The 22,348-nt window shown below is 36.4% G+C and overlaps 1 protein-coding gene across 5 annotated transcripts in view; it reads left to right on the forward strand.

Annotated features, from left to right (window-relative positions):
* The window catches only part of CWC27 (CWC27 spliceosome associated cyclophilin), a 137,524-nt gene that overhangs the window by 16,676 nt on the left and 98,500 nt on the right, over nucleotides 1–22,348 (forward strand). For 4 of the 5 annotated variants that reach the window (XM_040540520.1, XM_040540521.1, XM_040540517.1 and 1 more), the window contains 7 exons: nucleotides 1,398–1,541; nucleotides 2,279–2,377; nucleotides 2,556–2,659; nucleotides 3,704–3,773; nucleotides 7,212–7,291; nucleotides 9,872–9,905; nucleotides 15,643–15,818. In XM_040540520.1, coding sequence (XP_040396454.1) covers nucleotides 1,398–1,541; nucleotides 2,279–2,377; nucleotides 2,556–2,659; nucleotides 3,704–3,773; nucleotides 7,212–7,291; nucleotides 9,872–9,905; nucleotides 15,643–15,818 — 707 coding nt within the window. The remainder of the gene's footprint in view (nucleotides 1–1,397; nucleotides 1,542–2,278; nucleotides 2,378–2,555; nucleotides 2,660–3,703; nucleotides 3,774–7,211; nucleotides 7,292–9,871; nucleotides 9,906–15,642; nucleotides 15,819–22,348) is intronic. The other variant, XM_040540518.1, reaches the window with a different exon arrangement.

Here is a 22,348-nt window from a genome sequence, read left to right on the forward strand (position 1 = left end):
ATCAGTCTGAGGAGGGACTCTTTGTCAGAGAGTGCAGTGTTAGGACAAGGATTAATAGCTTTAAACTAAAAAGAAGGCAGATTTAGATTAGATTATATATTAGGAAGAAATTCTCAGAGGGTGGTGAGGCATTGGAACAGGTTACCCAGAGAAGCTATGGATGCCCAGTCCCTGGAAGTGTACAAGGCCAGGCTGGATGGGGCTTTGGGCAACTTGGTCTAGTAGGAGGTGTCCCTGCTCATGGCAGGGGGATTGGAACTAGATGATCTTTAAGGTCCCTTCCAACCCAAACCCTTCTATGATTCTATAATTCTGTGTGGCAAACTAAGATACAGAAATGTACATTGTTTATGTATGTTTTATCTCAGTTAGCAAAGGTCTCTGAATGTTGTATATATATTCATTTTTATTATAATAGTGGCATGGCTCATGTCTTGAGCAGGATGCTCATATCCTGAGTGAAGCTATACATGCACAGCAGCTGTGTTCTGTTCTGCTTCATTACTTTATTTCACTCAGGACAAACACCTTTAGCTTGTGAATGAAGCTGCATAGCCAGTCTCTGGGCCTTCTGTCCACCTGATGCAAGAGTAGACGTCTGCGTGTGGCAAAAACATGGAGTTTGTGGAATAGATTGGTACCTGAGCAGAGTTCAAAACAAATACTCCCAGTACTGTAGTAGCAACACTACTACTAATTAGTGATTATTCAGTATTACAGTGTTTACAATTCTGATACTGCAATGATATTAATATATTATTTATCACTTTCATCTTCTTCAAAAGTCCTTCCGTCTTCTCATGGTCCACAAAATGTTTTTTCTTTGGATTTGGGTAATACTGTACTACTGCGATGTTATTAAACTTCCAGTTTTCTTATGTCAATTAGGATTTCTCCTAAATAGAGCTATTAACTGGAATTGTAGTTTTACAAGAAATATACACAGTTTTTACAAGAAATATACACAGTTACTTCAAGAATAATTTTTTGTAGTGTTGGAGGGAGCATTAATTCCAACAGAAATAATGAATAGCAATTATTAGGCAATGCATGGAAAAAGTTAACTTAGTTTTTCTTAAATTGTGTTTCTTTCTATTATCAGCATAGTAGCTTCTATTTTTTTTCATTTAGCATTTGTTGGTTATGTGTTGTGGGGTTTTTTTGAAAGAAGATTGGTCATTTGTTTGTATTATAGGAACTAAGAGGAAGAACCAGGCAAAGATTTTTTACTGCTGAAAACAGAAGCTTTTAAATGCACTCTTGGCTTTAAAATTACTTTGATTTTGTTAATGTCCTGTTTGTTTGTTTTTTTGTTTGTTTTTAAATTAACAGCTCATTTCTATGTGTGTAAGTTGATATAAATATATGGTGATTAAATACTTCGTTGTCTTTTCCAGGATGAGTTCCACTCACGACTGCGATTTAATCGAAGAGGACTTGTTGCTATGGCAAATGCTGGGCCCCATGATAATGGCAGCCAGTTTTTCTTTACATTGGGTCGTGCAGATGAACTTAATAACAAGCACACAATCTTTGGAAAGGTCTGCTACACGGACTAGAATCCCAGTTTGACAGAAGCATCTATGTGTTTCTCTGCGTTCAAAGGCTCTTTTAGTGTTGTTTTCTCTTATATGCATGTGAAACTTATTTCACTCCTTTCTAGCTGTCTCCATTCTCTTTGTTTCCTGTGTCTGATAGAAATGTTTCTGGTTTTTCCCATTGTTATCTGTTTTGTTAGTGTTTTTCCTCTAAATGATATTTTAGTGTTGTGCTTCCTTTTGAATAATCTCTTACTAAAAATATTGACTTTTATTAAACTAATCTAATACTAGTAATATTTTATAAAATGCTGTTTGAAAATCATAATTTATCAAGGTGAATCAGGAAAATGAAAAATGTAAGACAAATTTACCACTTCCCTGGTTTACCTGAAAGAAAATAAACCAACAATTTTTCTACTTCACAGTATCTTTTATTTTCCTTTTTTCAAAGTTCCCATTAAGAATTTGACACATTCCCCTGTATACACTCTCAAAAATACACATTTAGCTACCTATGTTCTTTCAACTTTCCTGTTAATTTAAAAAACAAAACCATTTGTGCACTGTACTTAACTCTCTTTTAAAAAAGTCTTATGTGCTTATAGTATTTCCTATAATCACTTGTTTTTCAAAATTCTTCACCTAATAATTGCCTTGCATTTTTTAGAATAATTAACAAAAATTATAAGGGAGCAGTTTCAAGCCCCTCTTTTTTATTTTTTTAATAAATTTGACAGGTTACAGGGGATACAATATATAACATGTTGCGGCTGGCTGAAGTAGAAGTTGACAAGGAAGAAAGACCACTCAGTCCACACAAAATAAGAAGTAGTGAGGTGCGTGTGTTCTTTTTTAAAATTTGAAATTTTAAGATTGTTTTGTTTGCAGTGTTCAGACAATTATGTTCTAGTATGAAAACCTGGCATATCTTTTATATATTATTTTTAAAATACTGAATCGTTTAATCAGAACAACATGCTTATTAGAAATGTCCAAAATATTATTTTTTCATAGGTTTTGTTTAATCCTTTTGATGACATTGTTCCAAGACCAAATAGAAAACTGAAGAGGGACAAACCAGAAGAAGAAGATAAAAAGCCCAAAGTAAAAGGCACAAAGTAAATATATTCAACAAAGTGGTGATTATTTTTTTTTACCTTTACTTTGCAGCTTGGTAATTTTCTATTTCTGCTTTTGAAACACAAGGGTTTACCAAAATGCAAGAAGAGTGTTCTCTAATGTTAGCAAAATCTGCTAGCTCTATTTCTTAAAGAGATGGTACAAATCTAGTTGCTCTGATTGAAGTGGTTCCTGTGCATCAGCTGAGCTATATACTGTTTTGTACATGGTGACAGTTCGGTGCAAAAGAGACTAGAAATATAGTAGTGTAAGCCTGTGGCAGGAATATGCAATCATTCTTTTGTGACTGAAATGACACAGAAGTTAATGCATATTATTAACGTGGGCTCGATTGTTTGAGATTTTTAATGTCTTTTATCAGCTACCAGTTGTCTCCCACTAAAATACTCAGCAAACGGCAAGCATTTAGACATAGGAAACTTCAGTTTCTGCGAATGAAATTTGGTAGATTTAAACATTTAATGAAAAGTAATAGGAAATCTAAACTATGCACATGTTGTCAATTTTGTTGGACAGAAGTAGATCATATTGTAACTAGCTGTTTCCAACACAGGTTAAAAGGAAAATATTGATATTTATTTATTTTAATTACATTCTGTGATTATGTGCATTTAATGCCTTTCTCAGCTGTTGTATCTTTAATTTTTTTGTGTTTGGTACTTGAACATTGCTGTATTAGAAAAAAAATACAAATCTGTCAGCATTTATGAGTCTATGGAAGTTTTTTAATTCTGTCTTGCCATTTTGTAAGTGACTTTAAACTACTCTAACTTGTAGTTACCCTGATTGTTCTGTCTCAAGTATAGAATAGAAACGTCACTCCCTAAATACTGCTAAAGTTAAGTACTGTTTATTGTAAAAATAACATGTTATACTTATTAGAAATTGATATATTTATCAGGGGGAAAAAAGTTAAAAACAAAATCCTACAAGCAATATGGAAGTAAAATGTTTAAAGTTGATGGAATGTTAATGAAACAACATTTAAAATTTTACTAGAAATTGTGTTTTCTTTCTTAAAGAAATTTTAACCTGCTTTCATTTGGGGAAGAAGCTGAAGAAGAAGAGGAGGAAGTCAACAGAGTTAGTCAGGTACTGTACCAAACCATCCACACTTTTCTTCTCAACTTTAATTTCTTCCACAAACAAGTAAATTGTTAACTTTAAGTTCTTAATATTGTTCTTACATTTAAGTTTTGAACAACAATACTAGAAGTGACCTTAGTTTTATGAGTCTACTATTTTGATGTGTAGAAGAAAAAGAGATTTTTAACTTTTCTGACTCAGAAGGTGCTGTCAGTGACTGCATGGTAATATGGAAATGTATGGAAATGTAAAAAATTGTTTCATACTTCATAGTGTAGAGCTATCTCTTCTGTTTAAAATTCTTGGAGGTGATAGATATTTTATTCTTCTTCACCTCCTTAATTATAAGATTATTTGATGGTATAACAGTTGAACTTGAAAAAGTCAACTTTTTCATTACCAGCAGATTCTTAGCTGTGTTTTCTTAAGTGTATCCATTCTGTGTCCAGAGTGAGGCAGTGATGTTGTGGGAAAAACAGTGCATTTTTGTAATTGAAATGTTTCACTAGTATGAATTGTCCACATTCAAAGAACTAGAGTTGCACAGGTAGTCTTTCCTCTAACATTTCCATATTGGACTTTGCCACTTAAATAAGGTTAGTTTAAAAATATCTTTGGCAAATTGTCTTCTTCATTTCTACTACTGACCAAATTATTTCTCTAGAGCTCTGGACTTTCTAATTTGCTTGTATGATTCAGGTGCCTAGCTGCTTCAGTTAGTGATGAGACTACACTGTGCTGAGTACTGTACCAACGTAAATTAAAAAAAAAAAAGTTTTCAGCCCTGAAATATATATCAGGTATTTATATTAGGTAAAATATAAAAGACAACAGTGAATACAAAGGTGCATGATATTACAATGAGGCAGCGTCAGGGTAGTAGAAGTTTATTACACAGTAGTTTAACTCTCTTTTCTTTCCTAGTTTGACTTACCCTGTCAGATTAACTGTGCTTGTTTACCTTAACAACATGCATATCTGCCATTCTGCTCTTGGTACATGTCTGTTTTTTTAATACTGCATTTAACCTGTTTGCTTTGTTCTTCCCTTTCACCCTAAATACTTGTTCTTCAGTTTAAAGTTATCTAAATATAACATCTCTTTCATAACAAGACTAGTTCAGTATTGTCATGCTGTCTTCCAACTCAGCCTTAAAATTGTCTTGACTAAATTCTGTACTAACTGTATCTGGAAAAACTAACCCGACTGTTTATGAAGAAGTTCTATTAATTCTTTGTAGCAGAATGAAAACTTTTTTATCCAAACCAAATTGCTTATCTCTAATAGGTCTAGATATTAGATCAGAATCTCTATGGTTCTGGATATTATGTTGTTACATGGACTTCAGCACCAACTTTCATTTTTGGTCTTCAATAAGAACACTTGAAAGTTGAGAATGGGATTCTTTGACACCTACAAATACATAATTCTGTTAACTTTTTTTTTTTTGGTGGTGGTTGCCAGATGGAGTGGATCTTTCTTATTTCAACTTAAGAAGGGTATACTTTAAGGACTGAGGTTGAGAGGAAGGTCTGAAAGTAATTGATGAAGATCTTCTAAAGATCTGGGAAAAGGGAACACTTTTTATTATTTTTTTAGCAAAGTAAAGCTTAGTCAGTTATTACCCAACAAATAAATAAAATCAGTATGCATCAGGATGAAGTTTGTATGGTATTTAATAAATAGTTGCATGTTTATGTGAAAAATTAAGTATTCTTGTCTCAGTCACATCATATTTAGTAGAGACTTTAAGAAGACCTGACCTGTTCCTTAGTTTTTTTTCTCCATCTTCCCTTATGAATAATTTTCTGCACAGGACTAGTGTAGCCCATACTAGATTTAGCCTAAGAGACGGAGTACGTTTTGCCTGTGCTGGATTGTAGCACCGTATTCATGGTAACTACAGTTTAGAGTCTTATCCCTGAAACTATACTAAAAAGGCCAAGAAGAATAATTTGGGATACAGGTGATGGTAACTTTAAAAAATTTTTTTTGAATGATTATTCGCTGTTTCTCGCAATATGAGAGTTAAGACACAAAGATAAATGAGCAAATAAATTACCACAGAAAAAGTGTGTTTTTTTTTTTCCGTTTAGGAATTTAAGTTGTGAACATTTATGCCACAGAACATGATGAAAGTAGGAAGTGTATATACTTTCAGAAAGGGATTATATAAATTCATTGAGTTTAGGGCCACCGACGGCTGTTAAATGTTACAGGTCAAATTACATCTTCTGTTATCAGGTGGATATTTAAGTGGTTGGATTATGTAGGGCATGAATATTAGAAAGAAAATATGTGTATTCCAGTAGGCTATAGAAGGTGGAGATCACAGGACTAGGGAGGTTTGCATCAGGGAAGAGGAAGAGCAGGATAGCTGCATGAGGCTGATTCTAACACAGGCTCTGTGTTCACCAGCTAGGGCATAGTCCTATAGCATCTGGATACATCTGGGTCTAGTAACAGGATCCATTGACAGTCTTGGACAAGGCAGGCAATAACCAAGACAGAGGTGCCCATCCAGGGAGTCTAGGAGGGAACAGAAAGAGATGAGGCAGGAGACAGAATGGAGACAAGTCTTCAATGTCTGTCCAAGAGCTAGACATAGGCATACCTCTGACGTAGCTCAGGCAGTGACTGTATTTACAGGTTTGAGCTGAAATGGTGCTTGTAGGCAAAGGAGGTCCAGGTGACCTTTTATTGCACTCTACAGGTACCTTACAGGAGGCTGTAGCGAGGTGGGGGTTGGTCTGTTCTCCCACGTGCCTGGTGACAGGACGAGGGGGAATGGGCTAAAGTTGTGCCAGGGGAGGTTTAGGTTGGATGTTAGGAAGAACTTCTTTACTGAAAGGGTTGTTAGGCACTGGAATAGGCTGTCCAGGGAAGTGGTTGAATCACCATCCCTGGAGGTCTTTAAGAGATGTTTAGATGTAGAGCTTAGTGATATGGTTTAGTGGAGGACTTGTTAGTGTTAGGTCAGAGGTTGGACTGGGTGATCTTGGAGGTCTCTTCCAACCTAGATGATTCTGTGATTCTGTGAAATTCCTCAAGGCTGTCAAGGCATATTAATGTGCTCTGGGACCTGACGGTGTTGGCTCCACAGATTGTCACTTGGTGTTTAAACTGAAGCTTTCAGTGTCTGAATTGCTGGTTTAATTGTCTGCACTTGTTTGGTGCTGTTTACGAAGGCGTTAGGCATCTGTCATGTGCTTCATCTAGTTCCTGAACATGCACTCCTTCCCCTTCCCCCCATTACCTGTTGACAGAAGTAATTTTTCAAGTTGTTGAATTTGTTAGTCTTTTTCTACATAAAATTAGAAAAAGAAGGTGTTTATAAATCAGAATGAGGTTTTATTATCTGCTCTATTACTACCATTACCCCTTCACCATCTATTCTCTCAAACATTGAAATTTGTAACACCTTTTTTTTCTTTTTTTTAACAGAGTATGAAAGGAAAAAGTAAAAGTAGTCATGATCTACTGAAGGATGATCCACATCTAAGCTCAGTTCCTGCTGTCAAAAGGTTAATACAAGATTTCCATATTCCAGAATAGATTTACTTTCAGGATGTTAGACCTGATGAGCATCACGTATACTCATTGTTTATCTGTTACTCTAAGAAAGTAAGAATGGCAGTGCTAGATCAGACCAAATGTTCCTCTAACCCCCTGTGCTGTTTCCAACAGCAGCCATTGATGGATGCCCAACAAAGAATAAAAGTATGGCAAACATGTCTCCCTGCGTAGTCTTACTACTAGCCAACCGCTAGCTTTCTAGCCAACTACTTTCAGCTCAGAGGACTGTCAGAGTTTGATATGGTTCATCTATTTAGTAATCCTTAAATGGGTTCTCTTCAAAGTATTTATTCAGTCTCCTTTTGCAATGTTTTTTACACTTGCACCTTCCTGTCTATTGCAGGAATAAGTACTTCCCCTTTTTGTTCTGGACCTGGCTGCTACTGGCCTCATTCGGAAAATTCTAGCTCTTATGCAGAAGAGACAGTGAGCAGCCAGTCCCTGTATACCTTTCTTTAGTACAATCCCTTCTTAGGCCATCTCTTTTCCAGCCTGAATTCTTAAAATTCACTCAAATGTAAGATGTGTGAGTAGTTGTGTATCTGTGTTTAATCTTGTTACTCTTCTGTGACCTCCTTTCTGTTCTAAAATACTTTTTAAAAATTTATTTGTGTTTAATCTAAAGAAATTAAAGATGGGGGTGAATAGTAAATCTGTATGCTTGCATAAAGATGGTCTTTAGTTTGTCATTCTTAACTTCTGGTTTGTTTTTTAAACCTTTGCTGATACATTTTCATGGAATTAGGCTCAATACTCAAGTCCAAGAATTTGTTTATGATCAGTGATGTTCAGCTCAGAGTTCCTTGTCGTTTGTATGATTCGTTTTTGACATGTGCATAGCTTTACTTTTACCTACCTCAAATTTCATCTCTTATTTTATTGTTTCATCATTCTTGTCCTTCTGCAATTGATCTATCTCCTCTTGTCTTTACTATTGTGAGTAACATTGTATCATCAAAAACACAGCAACCTGGCTGCTTGCCTACTTTGCTACTGAGTTTTGTGAATAGCTGAAAGACTTACCTAGCACACTACTTTGGAAATAAACTAGTAGTCTTTGCTTCCAGAAGTAACTGTTTGCTCATAGCTTTTGTTTCATGTCTTTTAACCATTTATTTATTAGTGCATGGACCTTCTCTGCCATCTCAGGGCTATTTAGTTTCCTTAAAAACCTTTGGTTAGAGATTCTGTCTGGGTCCAGATATATCAGACAGCTCATTCACAAACATGTGTAGCCCATTCAAAACTCACGAAGGCTGTTATTAAAGCTAACACGCACGTCACAAGTCCCAAGTAGGCCATTTGACCTCTTACTGTAGCTCCTACTTGTTCAGTACTGACATCAGAATTATATACCTGGATATATCCAAAATATGTAATACTTTTAGATAATTTTTAAAATTCTAGTCTCCTGTTAAGAAATAATTACTTTGCAGCGAAATTTCTGGATTATTTTTAAATGAAATTAATGTCATTGGTTCCCACAAGCTCATTGTTTCTTTGATAACCCTGATGAATTATTGATGAAAAGAGTGCACACCTCAAAACCTTGAATTTGGAGACTCTTTCAATATTCCTTGCTTTGTTTCTCTAACATAACTTGTGTGACAGAATTGTAACAAATTGTGTCACAGAAAAATCTTCAAGGGTCTTTATTATTTGTTTGTGACAAATAACAGTGGATATGTTAGCTTTAGTATATCTAGATGGATTCCTTTTTTTTTTTCTAATGTGCTAAATCATGGCTGTATAACAAATAAAAATTTTTATCTTAAATTCAGCCATCAGTATAGTACAAGTAAAACATACCTATTATAAAGAAGACTTTCTGAAATACAAAGCATTATTTGCAATGAAATCCTAGGAATTGATAAGAGATCAAAAGCAACCATCTTAACAGTGTGTTATGATTTTTTTTTTCTTTTAACAGCAATGTAGTGCAAAAGATAGTCAGAAGACATGACATACCCACTTGTGTATTTTGTCTGACAGTATTCTTGTACTGTTGTTTAAGTTTTTTGCTTACACTCGTAAGACATTGCACTTACATTGTGTCCATTGAATTGTTATGTTTTGGTCCAAATTGATATCCAGAGCTATTCCACATTATTCTATCTACTTGTCCAATCAAATTCCTTTCTTGAGCCAAAATTGTTTGACCTAAAGTTTTAAAATAATCCTAATAGTTATCATTATTATATTTCTTCATCTTTCAAGAAACTAAAAACTTGGCATTTTGTCTGGATAGCTCAAGATATACTTAGTAATAGAATATATCTATTGTATTGTAGCTTGCAGTTTTCTCCTGTGTTTTTAAACATTCCTATTTAGAAAGGATTATGACAAATGATAGAAAATAATATTAATTGGTACTGTTAGGATGAATGTGAAGATGATATAAATGACTAGGTTGACTAAAATTTCAAGTAGTTAAACAAAATTTTTAATTCAAGACCTGTATTTTTATAATAATATCTTAAATCTTCTCTAGTAGTTCAAAACTAAGATTCTTATTCCTTTTTTTTTAGTGAAGCAGCAAATGAAGACATGTATTTGAGTGAGGTAAGGAACTTTTTTTTTTTTTTTTTTTTTTACAAATAAGTCTTTGTAGGTTTTTTGTTTGTTTGTTTTTATTGTATGTGAATTATATTTTCTTACGGGAAACAAATGCTGCTGTTGAGGATTTTGACAGCTATTTCAGGTCAGATTTTCAGCAAAAGACTGGTGGTTCTTTCAGATCTCTAAGGTTTGGCCATTGTGAACATTGATGGCAGGGTGGAGATGCTTCTGCATGCCACCTGCTGTGTTCATAAAGACGAGATATTTCAGTCAGTAGATGAGGTATATATGGAGGTTATTTACCACAGAGTGACAAACCATTAGTAAGAGTCCTAAAATTGCTGGGGGGGGGGGAGGGGAAGAAGAGGTATGGAGGAATAAAATGAAATTTATCATAAATAATGATAAAACTAAGAAATCTAAGCTCTGAAAGGAAATCTATGAATAAATAAGAATCCTGTTGGAAATATTGCTTCAAGGAAACAAAATTTCAATAAATATTTATCACTAAAAATAGTATTGATGAAGTGTCACTTCTGAAAGATGGGAAATTTGAGTAAGCAAGCAGTAATAAATGGGACAAGCAACCAAAAACGGAGGGTATTTTAATTTCAAAGACATTGTCATAGATGGTGCAGGATAAAATTGCTTGCTGAAGTAAGAGTTTGCCTACAGCCATAGGTGACGGGATAGCCCTTTGAGTTGCTGTTGAGACATGGATGTAATATTTGACTGGGAATATAATCCCATGTTCCCTAAATTGAATCCTTGTAAGTACTTTGCTTTTCATATCTGTCTGCTGCATAAGTCAGTACCTATCAACTGTTAGTTGGTGTACTGTGGAAGTGAAGGAAAGATGCAGTCTTTCCCATTTTTGTACCTGAACAAAAAGAAAATAGGTCATTGGTGTGGGTTTTTTGTTTGTTTTGTTTTGTTGTTTTTTTGTGTGTGTTGTTTTTGTGTGTGTGTGTGGTCCTTTGGAGACCCAGGATTTGGACTCAATGACCCTTGTGGGTCTGTTGCAATTCAGAGATTGGTGATTCTGTGATTTCCATCCTGTTTCCTGTTGCCTTTTTAACAAAGCATAGTCGAAGTACAGGTTCTTGGACTCTTCTCTCTTGTAATTCCTGTTGTGTAGGAGCATTTAGGTATTTGAAGGGTTCTGAGAATTTAATTAATAATTCTTCATATGTTCAAATGAGCTGGGGTTGGTGTTGGGGAATATTGAGCAGGGACACCCTAGGTATATTTATTTCAATTTTTATTTTTTAGCCTAGTTAATCTGAATGCTGTTACTATTTCATAGTAATGACATGAAGCAGGAAATAGAGAAGCTTTTTCTTTCCACAGGTGCTCTCCTTAGATTTTATTTCATTTAAAGATATTACCTAGAATCTAGCATTTCAGGCAATTACATGAGGCTTGTAAAGGAGTACGAGTACTTTATCATCTCTTTTGGATTTATTTCTGTTAACATGTTATAGGATCACTTTCTCTTTTACATGTCTGCAACACATCGGTAGTTTTATAGTCGTCCTATGAGCAAATAATTCTTCCAGATCTCTTTACCTCCCCAAAATTACAAGTCCATAGTGTGTGAGAGAAATTCTTGTTATTCCTGAAGCTCCAGACCTTGCTGTTCATGCAAATGTCATCTTGTTTCTATTACTGTAGTCCTCAAGGTCATCCATCCTTTGAGAGTCAGATCCTATGTATTAACAATCCTTCATTGCTGCTTTTAAGCCTCTTTTTGTGCCTAAGTTATTAATGAAAATGTTATATGTAATGTGTTCGCAAGACTGATATTTTTTCCTACCAGTGACTTTCTTTTGTTTCCTTTCAGTAAAAACTTATTTTCATCTCCCTATTTGCCAGTTAGTTACTGAACAGTAAGTATCAGGTAGTACTATGGATAGATAAGAACTTATATTCTTCTCTGCACTCCCCGAAAATCAATAATCTTCTCAAATGGCTAAGTCATATTAGATACGGTAGCTGTTAGTCATTCTGGCACAAAATCTGCCATTACATTTTTATTTCCAGAGCAAACTGAAGAATGGGAGCAACTCCACTCAATTAACAACAGCAGCAAACACTAGTTCAGCTTCCGGACAAGAAGTTTAGCATTTCTTTGTCACTAAGGGAACACCATCATACACCTGAACAACAGCTTTCCTCCGAAGTTGTGTAGACTGCTCAGGGCTAGAAATCTGTTAGATGTATTAGTTGGAAATGAGATGTCAGAAAAAAGTCTAAATGAAGTCAGATGGAGTTAATGAGACAACAGAAGGACTAAAAGAGGAGACTGGGCAAGAGGAAATAAGGGAGCCACCAGAGGGAAAGAGTTGAGGAGAGCTATATCATATATAAAGCCTTGTTAGAATTAAATTTGGCCTGAGATTTCAAGGGCAACAGGATAGGCTTCTATAGGTACATCAGTGATAAAAGGAAGAATAGAGAAATTGTGGTTCCTCTCTGAAAGGCAATGGGAAACCTGGCTACCTGGGATATAGAGAAGGCTGAGGTACTCAATGACTTGTTTGCCTCAGCCTTCGCCAGCAAGAGTCCTAGTCAAATAGCCAGGGCCCCAGAAGGCGAAGAGACGGACTGGGATAATGAAGAACCTCCCAGTCTAGAAGATCGGGTTTGAGATCAGCTAAGGAACCAAAAAGTGCACAAGTCCGTGGGACCTGACGAGAAACAGACATGGATCCTGAGGGAACTGGTGAATTTAAGTGCTAAACCACTGTCCATCATATTTGAGAAGTAGCAGTCTGGTGAAGTTCCCACTGACTGAAAGAGGGGAAACATGACCACCATTTTTAAAAGGAGACAGGATTCGGACTCAATGATCCTTGTTGGATCCCTTCCAAGTCAAGATATTCTATGACTCATTGGAGTGGGTCCAGATGAGGTCCACGAGGATGATCAGAGGCCTGGAGCACCTCTCCTACGAAGACAGGTTGAGGGTGTTGGGGCTATTCAGCCTGGAGAAGAGAAGGCTTTGGGGAGACCTTATAGCCATGTTCCAGTACCTAAAGGGGGCATGCAGGAAAGCTGAGGAGGGACTCTTTGTCAGGGAGTGTAGTGACAGGACAAAGCATAATGGCTTTAAACTAAAAGAGAGTAGGTTTAGATTAGATGTTAGTAGGAAATTCTTTACAATGATGATGGTGAGGCACTGGCACAGGTTGCCCAGAGAAGCTGTGGATGCCCCATCCCTGGAGGTGCTCAAGGCCAGGCTGGATGGGGCTTTGGGCAACCTGGTCTGTTGGGAGGTGTCCTTGCCCATGGCAGGGGGGTTGGAACTTCATGATCCCTTCCAATCCAAAGCATTCTATGGTTCTATTATTTTGTCAGTGTTTTTGTAGAAGAAATGTGAAAGAAATTCTGTGCAGGTTGAGAAAAATGGAAGGTTCTGGAAGTAGGGGTTTCAGCTGAGTTGGACAAGTTGAACCATTTTCTGTCTTCCATTTTAAAGAGGTATCCATGGAACCTCCTCCCTTCCTCACACTTCAGTAATTTTAAATTACTACTTAGTAATTGTGATTAGTCTAGAGTTCTCATTGTTCTTCTAGAAATTCTCCTATCCATCTGTTTATGTTTCAGTGAAATGCTCTTACCTAGCTCCTAGCCAGATCTCCACCAGAAGTCTGTCTTCGTTCCTGGCTATTAAACACCCTGAACAAAGTCCTGTCATGTTCCTTTTCTGGATTCTGCCCCCCTGCCATTAAGGTCTGTTGTCATCCTGTCTTCCTGATAGTTTAGTGAGTAAACAAATGCTTTGGAAAGTTTGTTTTCTCTGTTTTTGTTTTTTTTTTTAAACTCCTTTTTTTCCTCCACTTCCCTTCCCTACCTATATGACCATGGTCATCATGCTATACTTGTCCTACTTGTCAGTCACACACACAAAACAAGTATATTCTCTTTAGAGTGCTGACATTTTCTCCCAGTGCTGACATCCTGGCTGTATCCCGGTTACAGCACAGTTCTCATGAATATGATTTCAAAGTCTGTTCTTTCTCTCTGTGTGGATAAAATGACAATCATGTAGCATCTTATGCACTCTCTTGCTAATTAGTACCGCTGCAAAGCATCAAGAGATTTGTGATCTAGACTTTGAGTTGGCATCCTTCTATGGAGGATGAAGTGGGCTTCGTCCTTCTATGAAGTGGGCTTCCTTCTTCCAAGGAAGCTTTGCTGTGCAGAGGCATTGGTTCAGTCGAGTTGCTTCTTCCTGATTGTTGATAGGAATTAGTTATTTCTCCCCTCAAATGTCTTTAAATGGAGGTGGTTTATCCCCTTTGTCTTCATCTGCTAGGTCTAGAAGCATAATACCTCTGTAGGAAATGTGGATGATTGATTCCATAGGTTTTTGCAAACTCTTTTGATCCAAGTGACATTTGTAAATTTCCTCGTTGATGGCCAGTCCAATTGTCTTACGGAATCATAGAATCATTAAGATTGGAAAAGACCTCCAAGATCATCTTGTCCAACCATCCCTCTACTACCAGTGTCACCCACTAAACCATGTCACTAAGCACCACGTCCAACGTTTCCTTGAGTACCTCCAGGGATGGTGACTCCACCACCTCCCTGGGCAACCCGTTCCAATGCCTGACTGCTCTTTCTGAGTAGGAGAAATTTCTCCTAATTTCCAACCTGAGCCTCCCAGGCGCCATTGAGGCCGTTCCCTCTAGTCCTATCACTAGTTATCTGTGAGAAGAGGCTGATCCCCAGGTCCCCACACCTTCCTTTCAGGGAGTTGTAGAGAGCAATAAGGTCTCCCCTGAGCCTTCTCTTCTCCAGGCTAAACAAGCCCAGTGCCCTCAGCCACTCCCTACAGGACTTGTGTTCCAGGCCCTTCACCAGCTTCCTTGCACTTCTCTGGATATGCCTTGATGTCCTTCTTGTAGTGAGGGGCCCAAAGCTGAACACAGTACTCGAGGGATGGCCTCACCAGAGCAGAGTACAGGGGGACGATCACATCCCTGGTCCTGCTGGCTACGCTATTCCTGATACAAGCCAGGATGCCGTTGGTCTTTTTGGCCACCTGGGCACACTGCAGGCTCATGTTCAGGTGAGCATCAATCAGCACCCCCAGATCCTTTTCCTCTGCACAGCTTTTGAGCCACTCTGCCCCAGGCCTGTAGCGCTGCATGGGGTTGTTGTTCAAAGTTCAGGACCTGGCACTTAGCTATGCTGAACCTCATCCCATTGGCCTCTGCCCATCGATCTAGTCTGTCCAGGTTAGATCTACTTTCTTGTCTACATTCATGATAGGATAGTAGCCTTGAAGCAGGAAACTTTAATGAGTTTTGTTGTCATTGAAAGGAAGATTAAGGAAGTGTTTAGTGTATTTCCTTGATCAAATTTTGAATCCATGAACAACAATCAGACTAATACCACCTTGTTGTGAGGCTTTCTGCAGACCTATAAGGACTTAAAGTCTAGACTATTTTAGTTTTTTAAGTGTTACATAAAGATGTAGTTTGTGTATGATTATTTTTTTAATTTTTACATTTTTGCATTTTTGTTCCCTATGAAGCAAATAAGAGTATACTTGTTTTAAAACTTTGCTTTGAAACATTTTTTTAAATGGTGTTTTTTATTTTTTTGTTTGTTTGTTTTAGTAAGGGGTTGTTTTTGTAAGAAGTTTCCATATTCAGAGTTCTGTAATTTAAAACAAACAAACAAAAAAAAACTAAAGGAGACATTTTCTAACTTTAAACCAATAAAGGAGGAAGAAGAAAATGATGAAGATGCTGATAGTGTAGAAGATGAAGCTGCTAGCAATGAGAGATTTCAAATGAAAGAACGTATTGCAAAAAAGTTGAAAATTGATGCAAATGAAGCTGTTAAACCACCAGTTCAAGAGGAAGAAACTAAGACAGAAAAGAAAACAAGCAGTCGCAGGTAAGTATCATGCTTTTTTTCTCCCTCCAGCTTGTTTACAGTTTTATTTTCTGTTCAATTCCGGTTTTCCAGTTTCAACATTGGTAGATTAGCATTACTTTAAAATATCATTCTCTCTCAACTGTGAAACGTGAAATTGTTGTTTTCTCATTTCTTAGTTTAATTTTGCAGTTTAAACCTAAGAGTTAAGTTACATTGCAGTTACACTACCTGAGCACTTTATTTGGGACGTTTTCTGTTTATTTGTCCCTGTGACTTACAAATTAAGAATATTTGTATGTGTTTATCATGCTTTACTTTGTTTTTCTACATAGTTGTAAATACTTGAGTTTGCAGATCCTCTATCTGTGATAATATATGGTGGTCATCCACCATTGGGACTTACATGAAGTCGAGGCTTCCTAGTCTTCCATTGTTTAAATCTGCTTTAATGCGGCAGTTGTTTTACAATGTAGCAGATTTTCAACACTGCAATTGATACAACAGTTTTTAAATACTATGTTGCGCTGTTCTTAGGGGGTTGGAACATGTCTATGTTTAGTAGTGTAACTCTATATTCAAATAATTAAACTATCTCTAGTCAAATTACTATGTTTTTGTGGCAATATCAGCATAATATCACATAATGGCATAGGTTCTAGTCATGTAATACTAGTCTTGCTAGTAATGCTAGTCTTCATGGACATCTGCACTGATTAGCACTCAATTTTCAGTGAGTTAACATGCCTGTTTGGAAATCTTGTATCTTGGAAATCTTGCTTCCAGAGCCTGTTTGGGAATTTCTGCATAATAATAATTTAGTAGGAACCATTACTGAGTATTTCAATAAATATGGACTTCAGAAGTTACTGAACAATTTGTAATTTTTTCAGTCTTTGCAGTCTAAAGGTTCAATGGGTAAATTTACTTTTTCAGTGAAACTTACTGGAGGGTAGGAGGAGGAAGCACCAAAATTAGAATTTTTACTCTAACTGTATACAGTTGTCACAAATAATTGTGTGATGAAATTATTAAGACTTTGCCTATAATGAATTCTGGGTGTGCAGTGGCATTCATAAATTCTCTCCCAGAGCAGTTGCCTCTGAACAGAACCATCTCTCTTTTTCCTCTCTGCCATATTTAAAATTGTGCTGTGTGGCTGCTTTGGAAATTGGTGAATGTACTATCTCTGCTGTAGACAGGTGATCCACAGGAAGTACACTGATATCAAGCAGGATGATTGATAACTTCCCAAATCTAGTTATTAGTCCAACAGTTGAGATTGATACCTAATCCCAGTGATAAATTACATAAATATTTATCTTGTGTCAATTAAAATGAATATATGTCGTTATCTGAGACAAGAATACATCAGGCAGTTTTCTGTCTCAGATCTTGTGGAAACATTGAGCTGATGCAGTTCCTGACTGCATAAAGAGGTAATTCCTGTTTTTCATTGCTGTGCCTTCTGTGGTTGATTCATGCTACACTCTAACAATGTTTGTGGTGTTATCCATAATATTCCCCCATATGGAATAATTATAAGCTTCTCAGAGTCAATGAACTGCCTCTAATTATGGAGTCATGTCTTAATAAAATCTGTGAAGTCAGTCTCGGGAATTGTTAAATAATTAAGAATTACCTAGGCTAAGTTCTGGTGTGGTCACCATTGGACAAATAAAGATCAGTGTTAGCTCTATCATACAGTGGAAAGGAAGGAGTGAGAAATTAAGGCATTCTCCAAGGAGAGCTTTTTCTGGAAAAGAGCCTTCGAGTACATGGAAGACAAACATCTTTAGAATAGCAAGAGACATTGGACTCTGTACATGCATACTACCTATCGTCAAACATGTTGACCAATCTGTGTAACTGTTGATTTTTTTCAGTGATGCCTAGTAGAACCATAAGTTATATATATACCTAAGTTGTAGTAGCGAGCTCACAGCATGAGGGTGTAACACAAAGCTAGAGCATACTCTTAGGAATTCTTGTGTTATATTTTACCACATTTCAGAGACATTTGTGTAAGAATTCTGCAAGCTAGCTGTGCTTGTGGAAGGTCAGTGTGTTTTGCCTATGTTTATTCCACTCTTCCAGGGCAGTTGCAGTAGTATTATAGCCAAATGGACTATCAAGACTCAGAAGAGGGTTTTATTGAATGCATTTTTAGCAGCTGGGAGCAATAGCCCAGGGAGACACTGCTTAGTATCACAAGTGACATCAGGTTCTAGAATCTGTTTTTTTCCACGTGATAGTCTGGTATTGTCTGGCATGAAAATCAAAGGCATTGTGTTGTTTATCCACAAGGCATTATTAACGTTGAGCTCTGATATGATGAGATAAAGTCTATTATTTTCATTTTCTACAATAGTGACCTTTTTTGTAAGTGTGCCAAAGATGATTGATAATATTTTCATGGGACTTCACCACCAACAGTAGTCCAAGTGTGTGCTGATCAGAGCATACAGAAATGTATTAGGTGGGAATACTAAAAAAAAAAAAATAATAATAAAAAAAAATCTACCATACATAGCTTGAAGACAAATGTCTAGTAACATATTAGAGGGCCAAGAAATGTGTGTTATCTTGCAGATTTGTTCATCTCATCAGATATTTAAATGCTTTAATAAAATAACAGAGCTTCCAAAAGTGTTTTTTCAATCATGTCTTTTTAATATGCATGATGTTTTCTACAAATCTGTATTCATTTGTATCAGTCATTTCTTTTAACACAAATCCATGTGTGAAAGGAGAAGTTTGCACATCAATTTCAGAGAAATAATATGGAAATAATAGTCATAATCTCAAATCCATGGTATTGAGATCCAGGACTGCTTCTTCTAAATGCAGTTGTACTTGGAGTGCTCAGATGGTGAAGTTAATTTTAGTAATTTCAGTATATATTTGAACCTTTTGTGTATGTTTTTAAAAATAATGTGAAGACACTTTCCAATTTCATATTCAACATGAAACCTAAGGAAAAAGTATTTCCCACTCATTCTGACAAGTTATTTGAGAAATTCCAAAGATCTTTTGTTTCTATTGATAGATTAAACTTAAACTTCAAAATACAGAATGGTTGTTTGCATGAAAATATATACACACAAAAGAAATGTCTGCCATCATTGCAATAAGAATAAAATTTAACAGCATGACATGACGTTTTTAAAATGTCAGTGGCTTGAGCAGTTAGCTGAATGCTTCAAATTAAATGGACCTTAGTCTGGTAATTAAAAATACTGTTTTACATTTGTTTTCATCCTGTAGGTGGAGCTCACATGCTACACATTTCTGGTTACTAGCTTTTAAAAATTCTCACTGCTTCTTGTTTGCAAGACACACAGTGTACAAACAGAGTATAATTTCAGTTGCATCCCTATCACAGATGTGCTATTAAATAGCAATATGAAGTAATTGTGTGGAATAGCTAAAATGAGGAAGGAATGCTGACTTTTCGAGTAGCTGAATCACTTGAATTTAAGTGTTTGTATTTTCTCTCGTGTATTTTTCTCCTAACAATCCTATAAAGCACAGTTGAGCTAAGTAATTTCATTTTCTTTTGGTTTATAAGCCGTCATCATAAAATGAGTATCTACATATGTGTTAAAGGAGTAGCAATATAGTTACTATCACATTCCTTATTTTTTCTTGCATATAGAATAAATATTGCTAGGTAATATTAATATCATCATAGTTAAAATCATCTCATGAAGCTTTAGAGGTCTACTGTGCATGTAGGTAAGAAATTACTTGTTTCATTGTAACATAAAACTCTAGAACACTTTTAGAAGTATAATTCCTCTGACGTGTTTTTTTGTTTGTTTTGTTTTTGTTGTTTGTTTTTCCATTTGTTGCAACAACAGGATAAAATAGCTAGTTTGTTTACAGGTAACTGCACTTGGTCAAATGACTGACATCCCCATCTTCACCTTGATGTCTAGGCATAACAGTAATAAAAATAGCAGGCAGACATGCTCAAATTCATACTAAGTCTATTTCAGACCACTCAGTACAAGTTGTTGAAAAGCAATGTAGAATATAGTTAAGACATCATAACATTTTATTAGCATCTAAATAAACATTGATGCACTGAGTGTGCAATATTTAAACGTGTAATATGAACTTGCTGCAAATGCTTTTGGAATACAGACTTCAAAATAGTTTTGTCTGTGATTCTTTACCTTTATAAAAGGTATGAGCTGAAGTACAAGAAACTTCATTTGCAGTTATGAAAGTTGCCTGGGATAGATTGTCTTTCATGATCTTGGTCAGTTGTGTGTGCAGTTTTGTTCGTAACACATTGAAGACTGTTACATGAACAATTTTGTTCACACATTCTGGGGTAAAGTGATTTTTTTTCGTCTCTGAATGTTGTGGTCTAATATAGTCCTTTGATTTAAATACATTTATTTAATATTTTCCCCCAGAAAACAAATTTATTGATGGATGTATCCTCAGAAATGAGCTTCTGTAATTCTAGCTTACCAAAAAATCACACTGTTTTGCAAGACTTCAACTGTCCGTATTTTAGTAATGGTTTGCTAAAGAAGATGTTTTAGTAAGGCATCTAGTAAGACTGTAGTGTTCCTTCATCTCTCTGTCTCTCTGTCTCCATCATAACCAGTGGTTCCTGAATGAAGGGAGGAAGGCAAATAGCAGAGTTTGGACCCTGGACATCAAGAGATTTTTTTTTTTTTTTTTTTTTTTGGTGGAACTGATAGATGGTGTCCTGTGGGAGGCAGTTCTGACGGGCCACTGAACTCAAGAGAACTGACAGGTCTTCAAATACAGCTATGGTCTGTCCTTGCACTGGGGACGGCAGAGCCGGGTGGCAGTGGGGAGCAAGCTGATCAGTCAGGAGAGCAGCTAAACTTTTTGTACTGGTATGAGTCAAGAGGGAAGTAATGACTGATGGACAAAATGGATCTATACTGGAGGTGGAAGTGAGGACTGTCTACAAAGGAGGAATACAGAGATACAGGAAAGTGGTCAAGGCATGCAGTGATGTTTTTACGAAAGCCAAAGCTCAGCTAAAGCTGAAATTGGTAAAGAGATTAAAGGGCAACTGGAAGAATTTATACCCCTACATGAAAGATTAAACGCAGAAAAATGTAGACCTCCTTCTGATTTAGTAACAGTGCACACAGGAATGACTGAGATTACTTGATGCCAACAAGGTCTTTTGGGCTTATGTGTCTACGTAAGGTTTCAAAAAAGGGAGGAACTGCTAATAGTGGTAGAGGATTGAGTCAGGAATTAGTGAGAAATCTCAGCCCAAACAAGTCTATGGGACTTGGGATGCATTTAAGGCTGCTCAGACAGCCAGCTGATGTCACTGTGAGGCTGCTGTCTATAATCTTTGAAACATTGTGAAAATCCTCAGGCTGGAGGATGTTACAGATGTTGTGCCCATTTTCCAAAAAAATAAAAATAAAAAGCAATAATGATCTGATCGACCTCATCTCGGCCCTTGGGTAAAACATGAGGCAGATTCACTTGGAAAGTGTTTCTGGGCACGTGAAGGAGAAAAATGCACTTTGGATAGTGAGGTTTGTCTGTTTCCATATAGAACTGTTCTTTCTTTGCAGTAATTACTATTTCCAATGTATTAACTATTAAATAATAGTTAGTATTATATACTGCTAGTATTTTCTTAAACCAGATACCACTGTTACGACTAGGCCATGTCCAACAATACAGTTTGTCTCTTTGCTTTTCAGTTTGATACCGGGAAGTGTAGTATGTACATTAATAGGAATGGCTGTTGAGTTCTGGAGTACAAACCTTTTTTGCAACTGACTTCAAACCTCACTATACTTAACAAACTGCTGTTATTTTCATATAGTAAATTCAGGTATTCTATTAATAGCATTCTAAGCCAAGGGTGACCATCAGATAAACTGTGTATCCTGTGCTGCAATTTACTGCCAGTTACCCCTGTATTGAGCTCACTGTTTGGCTACAGCTGAACAGGAAGGCAGAGGTAGTTTGTAGATACCGATAGTGTAGTTTGGCCCATATTTGGTTGGACAGTGCAATCTCTTCCAGGCACCTTACCCCTAAGAGTATTTTATACAATTTTTTAACTTTAACTTGCCTGTGTTCAGCTTGCAACCAGTGATTTTTTTTGTTGTGTGTTTTTTCTGAAGTTCACTACAGTGTGACATGTTTTCTGTTTCTTCAGCTACTTCAGCTTTCTTCAGCCAGTCTTCAGATCATTTTGTGGCCTTTCTGTTCTTTCTCCAATTTTTCAACATTCTTTAAAGAGCTTTGATCAGTAATCTTATTAGTGGTACTGGTGCTGTATGTAGAGAGCTACAACTTTTTCTCACTTCTGCTCCCTGTTTATTCACACAATGATCACATCAGCCCTTTTTACCAGTATTCCACTGAGATTTTTTATGTTGCTAGGGCTTCCCAGACTGTTTTCAGTCACTGTTCTTCAAGAACTTGTTTCGCATTTTGTTCCTGCTTCCTTGATTTTTTCAATTAGTTGTTGTAGGCTTTTGTTTTAGTCTATGTTAACAAGTTTGGATTAACAGGCAATCCTG

The sequence above is a fragment of the Cygnus olor genome, chromosome Z (genome assembly GCF_009769625.2).
Source record: "Cygnus olor isolate bCygOlo1 chromosome Z, bCygOlo1.pri.v2, whole genome shotgun sequence".
Lineage (NCBI taxonomy): Eukaryota > Metazoa > Chordata > Aves > Anseriformes > Anatidae > Cygnus > Cygnus olor.